Source organism: Dipodomys ordii, unplaced genomic scaffold (assembly GCF_000151885.1).
Source record: "Dipodomys ordii isolate 6190 unplaced genomic scaffold, Dord_2.0 Scaffold107, whole genome shotgun sequence".
Lineage (NCBI taxonomy): Eukaryota > Metazoa > Chordata > Mammalia > Rodentia > Heteromyidae > Dipodomys > Dipodomys ordii.
In genome coordinates this window covers 3,550,488-3,558,674 of record NW_012267323.1, presented here as the reverse complement: position 1 = coordinate 3,558,674, position 8,187 = coordinate 3,550,488, and the positions used below count along the sequence as shown (strand labels likewise).

General features: G+C 45.5%; 1 protein-coding gene across 1 annotated transcript in view; it reads right to left on the bottom strand.

Annotated features, from left to right (window-relative positions):
- Usp4 (ubiquitin specific peptidase 4 (proto-oncogene)) overlaps positions 1-8,187 on the bottom strand; it is a 41,669-nt gene that overhangs the window by 23,679 nt on the left and 9,803 nt on the right. The window contains exons 4-8 of the mRNA XM_013028056.1: positions 7,270-7,396; positions 4,964-5,109; positions 4,779-4,840; positions 779-919; positions 645-648 (exon numbers count right to left, since the gene is read on the bottom strand). Coding sequence (XP_012883510.1) covers positions 645-648; positions 779-919; positions 4,779-4,840; positions 4,964-5,109; positions 7,270-7,396 — 480 coding nt within the window. The remainder of the gene's footprint in view (positions 1-644; positions 649-778; positions 920-4,778; positions 4,841-4,963; positions 5,110-7,269; positions 7,397-8,187) is intronic.

Below are 8,187 nucleotides of genomic sequence, written 5' to 3'. Positions count from 1 at the left end.
TTCAAGCCCCAGGACTGGCCAAAAAAAAAAAAAAAAATTCAGCCAGGTGCGGGTGGCTCATACCTAAAATCCTAGCTACTCAAGAGGTAGAGATCTGAGGATGGTGGTTCAAAGCTAGCCCTGGCAGAAAGTCCCTATGAGACTCTAATCTCTAATTAATCACCAGAAAACCAGAAGTGGTGCTGTGGCTCAAGTGGTAGAGCACTGGCCTTGAGCTGAATTGCTCAGGGATAGTGCCCAGGCCCAGAGTTCAAGTCCCACGACTGACCAAAAGAAAAAAAAAATCAGTGTTGGCTCACACCTGTCATCCTACTCAGGAGCCTAAGACCTGAGGATCACAGTTCAATGCCGGCCTAGGCAGGAAAGTCCATGAGACTCTTTATCACCAATTAATTATCAGAAAACCAGAAGTGGAGTTGTGGCTCAAAATGGAAGAGATCTAGCATTAAGCACAAGAGCTCAGGGACAGCACCCATGACCTGAGCTCATGCAACATGACTGGCCAAAAAAAAAAAAACAAAACAAAAAAGTAACTATCACTCCTCCCATCCCCACCCTGCCCAAGACCACTAGGGACCTAGGCTATGAAGAAAATACCAGCTTGCAGGAAGAGAAGCAATGTAAGTCAGAAGAGGGAGGCATACTTTTCTGTGGGTAAGAAAGTGATTGAGAGACCACATGTAGTATAGTTTCACAGGGAGCTCTACCTAACAACAGATGTGCAGTCAAAGAAGAGACTCAGAGGGAAGGGAACCAAGGGGAAAGGGCCTGCTCTTACCCCCTGCCGACACCGGAACTGTGCATCCCAGAGGTGTTAGTGCTATCACCATTTGCAATGGGAGAAGCAGACACTGTGGAATAGGAACTTGCTGATGGTTTTGGAGAGGTAGTAAAATGTCTGCTAGACGCAGTACTTGATCTGAGAGAGAGAAGCAGAAATGACACTATTGACCTTTCACAAAGTTGCAGGCCCTGTTTAATAACTTAGGTTCATACTTGCATTCCCAGCACTCGGGAGGCCCAGACAGGAGGAGTCTTGAGTTTGATGCCAGCTGGGACTACATAGCAAGTCCAAAGCTAACCTAGGTCACAGAGCGGGGACAAAGCCTACCCGCCCACCACTGGAGGAAAAAAAAAAAAAAACAGAGGGCAGACTCTCCCTATTCAGTTACCTAAACTGCAAAAATTCTGTTTTCAGCCTGTGATTGTGGTTTAAGCCTGGAATCCTTTATACCTATAGTCCTAGCTACTCTGAAGGCTGAGATCTCAGAATCATGATTCAAAGTCAGACCAGGCAGGAAAGTCCATGAGACTCTTTATCCCCAATTAACTACCAAAAAGCTGGACGCTGAGCTGTGGCTACACCAGTCTTGAGTGAAAAGCTAAGGTACAGCGCATAGGCCCTGAGTGCCAGCTTCAGTACTAACACCAAAAATTAAATAAAAAATTTAAGGGATGGGGGTCACAGTGTTTAAAAATAAATGTACTGCCGGGCTGAGACCTGAGGATCGCAGTTCAAAGCCAGCCCGGGCAGGAGAGACTGTGAGACTCCTATCTCCAATAAACCACCAGAAAACCGAAGTGGCGCTGTAGCTCAAGTGGTAGAGCGCTGGCCTTGAGCTGAAGAGCTGAGGGACAGCGCCCAGGCCCAGAGTTAAACCCCATGACCGACAAAAAAAAAAAAAAAAAATGTACTCATTACCTTACTTATGTAACTGTAGCCCCTGCTCATGTTTTCAATTTTTAAAAAATTTAAATCCTGTTTTTGTACTACTTTTAAGATTTGAAAGTTAAAAAATTATGTCTTTGCTGGGCTCCTAGCTACTTAGGAGGCTGAGATCTGAGGATCCTAGTTCAAAGCCAGCCTGGATAGGACAGGAAAGTCTATGAGACTCTAATCTCCAATAAACCACTCAGAAAAGCAGAAGTGGCAGTTCAAGTGGGAGAGCGCTAGTCTTGAGCTGAAGAGCTGAGGGACAGCACCCAGGCCCAGAGTTTAAGCCCCTCAATCCACCAAAAAAGAAAGGAAGGAAAGAAGGAAGGAAGGAAGGAAGGAAGGAAGGAAGGAAGGAAGGAAATTGTCTGTCTCATTAGTTCCCTTAGCCATAATCTAAATCTTCCAGTTTGGTAAACCACAAAGGTAACCTTCAAGGCATCTTGGTTTGATTCATAAATCATAAACAGTCAAGTATTGTTGGTTCATGCTGTAATCCTACCCATCCAGGAGATCTAGAGACATTGTGGTTTGAGGCCAGCTGGACCAAAAAGCTTGCTAGACTTAATTTGAAAAACAACCAACAAAAAAAGAAGAGCAGGGCCAGGGGCATGGCTCAAATGGTAGAGGGTCAATATAGCACATTACTGAGTTCAAACCCTAATACTGTCAATAAAATAAATATCCTTGAATTTTATTTTTACCAGTCCTGGAGCTTGAAATCAGGGCCTGGGCATTGTCCCTGGGTTTCTTTTGCTCAAGGATAGCACTCAGGAGCTACAGGACTACCTCTGGCTTTTTCTGTTTATGTGGTACAGAGGAATTGAACCCAGGTCTTCATGCATGCTAGGCAAGCAGTCTATCACTAAGCCACATTCCTGGCCCCATCCTTCAATTTTAGAACAAGAAACTATTAGGAAAGAGGAAGAAGATCAGGGGAGAGAACATTAGGGAGGGAAATGATAAGATCAAGGTAACTTATAAGCACTTATGTGATAATGGCACAATAAAACCCAATATTTTGTATGATTAATATATACTAACAAATTTATATATATATATATATATATATATATACACACACATATACATACATATATATACATATTTCCTTAGAATATTGAGAACAGTTGGGTATGTAGGTAGAACTTACTCCAGGGCCTTGAAAAGATTCACTGAGGTTTTGTTTTTGTTTTTTTTATCAGTTCTAGGGCCTGAACTCTGGGCCAGGGCACTTGGGCACTATCCCTCAGCTCTTCAGCTCAAGGCTAGTGCTCTTACCACTTGAGCCACTTCCGGATTTTTCTGCTTCTGTGGTGCTGAGGAATCGAACCCAGGGCCTTAGGCATGCAAGGCAAGCACTCTACCACTGAGCCACCTTCCCAGCCCGAGATCAGTTTTTTAATCCAACCTTTTAATCTTTTTTTTTATCAATTCTTATTAAAGATTTTCATAAAAATCATTAACAAGCCAGGCACCAGTGGCTCATGCCTGTAATTCTAGCTATTCTGGAGGCTGAGATCTGAGGATCTTGGTTCAAAACCAGCCTGGGCAGGAAAAGTCCATGAGACTCTTATTTCCAATAAACCACTCAGAAAACCAGAAGTGGCAGCTCAAGTGGTAGAGCTCTAGTCTTGAGCTGAAGAGCTGATGGACAGCGCCCAGGCCCAGAGTTCAAGCCCCACCACTGACCAAAAAAAAAAAAAAAAAATTACTCAGAAAGCACCAGAAGTAATGCTGTGGCTCAAGTGGTAGAGCCTGAAGCACAAGACTCTCAGGAACAGAGCCCAGGCCCTGAGTTCAAGCCCCAGGACAAGCAAAAAATTAAAAAGCAGCCGGGCACCAGTGGCTCACCCCTGTAATAGCTACTCAGGAAGCTGAGATATGGAGATACAAGTTCAAAGCCACCCCAGGCAGGAAAGTCAAGAGCTTCTTCTCTTCAATCAACCAGCAAAAAGTCAGAGTACCAGCCTTGAGGAAAAAAAAACTCAGGGACAGTGCCTAGGCTCTGAGTGTTCCAGGACTAGAACAACAACAAAAGTCATTAATTTAATCACACCTGAAAAAAAAAATCTCTTTTTAACCTATTTATAGGTTCTTGGGATTAGAATGTGGACATTTTTTTTTTTGTGGTAGCAGCATTACTCTATTTTTATCATCTTGTCAGGAAACAGCAACCAGGATATTTTACAAATGAAGTCCATGGCTGGGCTTCAAAGGGGGGCCATGCCAAATGCTTTGTGCCTTTATGTCATGTTTCTCTAAGAGGACTGAGTTGTCATAGATCTCAGATGCACAATTAGCCCATCACAATGTAACAACCACAGTCCAAAGCATGGCTGAAGGAAGCCAGAAGAGGCCAACGCTGTCTCCTAACTATTGGAGCACAGATATCGTTTCCCTATATTATACCATAAAGAAAATCTAGTCGTAGCCGGGCGCTGGTGGCTCATGCCTGTAATCCTAGCTACACAGGAGGCTGAGATCTGAGGATCGCAGTTCAAAGCCAGCCCGGGCAGGAAAGACCTTGAGACTCCTATCTCCAATAAACCACCAGAAAACCGGAAGTGGTGCTGTAGGCTCGCCTTGAGCTGAAGAGCTGAGGGACAGCGCCCAGGCCCAGAGTTCAAGCCCCACGACTGACAAAAAAAAAAAAAAAAAAAAGAAAATCTAGTCCTTCTTTCTGTTCGCTTCTAAGGACATGCACAATTCCACATAGCACAGAAATATCTCCTAAGGGCTGGGAATGTGGCTTAGTGGAAGAGTGCTTACCTAGCATGCATGAAGCCCTGGGCTCTATTCTTCAGTACCACACAAACAGAAAAAGCCCGTAGGTGCACTGTGGCTATCAAATGGTAGAGTGCTAACTTTTGAGCAAAAGCTCAGCAACAGTGCCAGGAGTTCAAGCCCCAGGACTGGCAAAAAACAAATAAATAAAATGAATTGAATGACTGTTCTATTTTATTAAGAACATTTTGCTTGATACAAGTAACAGCATAATTAGGAAAGAATGTCTCTCTTTCCATCTCTGAGCCCAGCTACACCGGAGAAAACGTTTACGTACTTTGACTGTAAGATCTGTCTGGGCCATGTGCCATCTTCGTTTTGGGGTTCAATGACTAGCACCTGAGTGAAAGAGAAAACCAAATAAGAATGCAACTCACCCCACTTCAGATGGACTTCCAGCCCAAAGGCCTCTGGGTAGCCTTGGGCAGAGCTGCTGTTAGGGCCTGGTCTAAGTCCTCCTACCTGACCCTGGTACAGCCCAGCATCCTGAATAGTGTTGTCTAGTTTGTTCAACTGCTCATAGTTGTTGCTCATGTATTTGTTCCAGAGCCGTGTTTCTCGCTCGGCGGGGATGTTGAACAGTTTCCGCATCTCCTTCTCAATGGTTGCTAGGGACAGGCAGAAATATCACTCAGGGCTTTCTCCAGATACAAAGCTAAAGACAGCTGAGCTGACCCTCCTTTCTTTTCAGGTGTTTTCCATAATCCCAGTTACTCAGGAGGCTGAGATCTAAGGATCGCAGTTTGAAAGCCAGCCAGGCACAAGAAAAGTCTGTGAGACTCTTTATCTCCAATTAACCACGAGTACTCAAGCAGTACCACATACGCAGAAAAAGCTGGAAGTGGTGCTGTGGCGCAAGTGGTAGAGTGCTAGCCTTGAGCAAAAGCAGCTCAGGGACAGTGCCCAAGCTCTGAGTTCATACCCCAGGACTGGAAGAAAAAAAAAACAAAAAAGTAAAGCAACAACATGAGGCCTTGAGTTCAAGTCCCAGTACCATCTGGCACACACAAATAAGGCCTTTTTCTTTAACTCCCAATCCTCCTGCCTCAGCCTCCTGAGGCCATCATATCAGCTATATAGGTCTTTAGCACAATGTTTAAGGAATGAGAAAATGGGACTAACGGTATACTTTAGTGGTAAGAGTACTTGTCTTAGCATATGAAAGACCCTAGGTCTAATTCTTGGCATGGGGGAGGGACAGCGGGGATGGGGGTGGAGCGAGAAAACGTCTCTTTGGGGTAAGAACAGATGTGATTTCAAAATAGGTGTGGTTTCAAAATCTAGCTCTAATTGGGCATGGTGGTGCATGTCTATCATCACAGCACTAGGGAGACTGAGCCCAGCCTAAACTGCATAAACAGTGAGACATTGTCTCCAAAAGATCACCCAAAATGGGCTAGGAATGTGGCTTAATGGGAGAGTGCTTGCCTAGTATGCATGAAGTCCTGGGTTTGATTCCTCAGTACCACATAAACAGCAAAAGCTGGAAGTGACACTGTGGCTCAAGTGGTAGAGTGCCAGCCTTGTGCAAAAAGAAGTTCAGAGACAATGCCCAGGCCCAGAGTTCAAGCCTCAGTACTGGCAACAAAAAAAAAAGATAATAACTTTTTTTTTTCCCTCTCTCTTTTTGGCCAGACCTGTGGCTTGAACTCAGGGCCTGAGCTTTGCTCAAGGCTAGCACTCTACCACTTGAGCCACAATTCTACTTCTGGCTTTTTCTGTGTATGTGGTACTGAGGAATCGAACCCATGGCTGCATGCATGCTAGGCAAAGCATTCTACCACTAAGCGCATTCCCAGTCCTCCAAAATAACTCAACACAGGCTGGGAAGGTGGCTCAGTGGTAAAGCACTTGTCTTGCATGCTTGAGGCCCTGGGTTCGATTCCTCAGTACCCATAAGCAAAAAAAAAGCCGGGCCGGGCGCTGGTGGCTCATGCCTGTAATCCTAGCTATTCAGGAGGCTGAGATATGAGCAAAAAAAAAAAGCCAGAAGTGGAGCTGTGGCTCAAGTGGTAGAGCGCTAGCCTTGAGCTGAAGAGCTGAGGGGCAGCGCCCAGGCTCAGAGTTCAGGCCCATGACCAGACCCAAAATAAAAAAACAAAACAACTCAACACTTTTTTTTTTTTTTTTTTGTCGGTCGTGGGGCTTGAACTCTGGGCCTGGGCGTTGTCCCTCAGCTCTTCAGCTCAAGGCGAGCGCTCTACCACTTGAGCTACAGCGCCACTTCCGGTTTTCTGGTGGTTTATTGGAGATCAGAGTCTCACGGTCTTTCCTGCCCGGGCTGGCTTTGAACCTTGATCCTCAGATCTCAGCCTCCTGAGTAGCTAGGATTACAGGCGTGAGCCACCAGCACCCGGCTAACTCAACACTTTCTTGAGATTTTGCTTTTGGTGCTGTGAACTGAACCAAGAGCCTTAAGCATTTTACTGCCACTGAGCTAAATCTCCAGTCTGTTGCTGAGATTTTTTTTTTTTAATCAACATCAAGGTACTTTTTTTTTTTTTTAATTCTCTGCCTTTACATTTCTTCATCTTTATTACCACCAGACAAATAGGCAAGAACCATGTCTGGTGTTTTCTGTAGAACAAGATTTTCTCAGGCTCAGCTCTACAAGTTCCCAGGTCAGGACTGCAACTACAGCCTGAGATGATCTGGGTTCCAAGTCAAGAGAAAGAATCCCAGCTTCCCTTCCATGAACCACTATGTTCTATCTAATGTCCTACCCTCTCTCTCATCTAACACTCAGGCTCCTAAGCCAAGCTGCTCACCAATGGTATCTGCTTTGCTGAAATGGCAACTCAGCATGTTGGTGGGATCGCTGTTCTCACAGAGCTTCAGTTCCAGCAAATACACCTCCACTTTACAGTGCTTGACAAACAGGCCATGTTCCACAACCTGTGAACAAGAGGAACAGGTGAGACAGATGCTTGTGGCTCATGTCTGTAATCCTAACTACTCAGGAGGCTGAGATTTGAGGATCATGGTTTGAAGATCCCAGCCCAGACAGTCTGTGAGACTCTAATCTCCAATTAACCACCCAAAACTCCATAAGTGTCTAAGTGGTAGAGCCCTAGCCTTGAGCAAAAAAGCTCTGGGAAGCCAGGCACCTGTGGCTCACGCCTGTAAATCCTAGCCACTCAGGAAGCTAAGATCTGAGGTTCATGGTTTGAAGGTCTCAGCCCAGACTGGAAAGTCCGTGAGACTCTTATCTCCAAACAACTACCAGAAAACCGGAAGTGGTGCTGTGGCTCAAGCAATGGATCACTGGCTTTGAGCTGAAGAGCTGAGGGACGGTGCCCAAGCCCAGAGTTCAAGCCCCACGACCGACAAAAAAAAGTACAGATCCCTACTCCGTAAGAGGTACATATTTTCAAGGTGATCAGCCTCTGTTCCAGGGTTTGAAAATCTTGTCAGGTGTGGTGGTACACAGTTATAATTGCAGCACTCAGAAGGCTGAGGCAAGAGTATGATCAGTTCAAGGCCAGCCTGGGATACACAATGCACTGTGTTGCTGGGGCTGGAACCCAACACCTTACATGTGAAAGGTAAGTGATCTGCCACCATCTCCAGACCCAGCCCTGGAAGGGTTTTTCGTTTGTTTGTTTTGGTTGGTCATGGGGGCTGAACTCTGGGCCTGAGAGCTGTCTCTCAGCTCTTCAGCTCAAGGCTAGCGTCCTACCACTTGA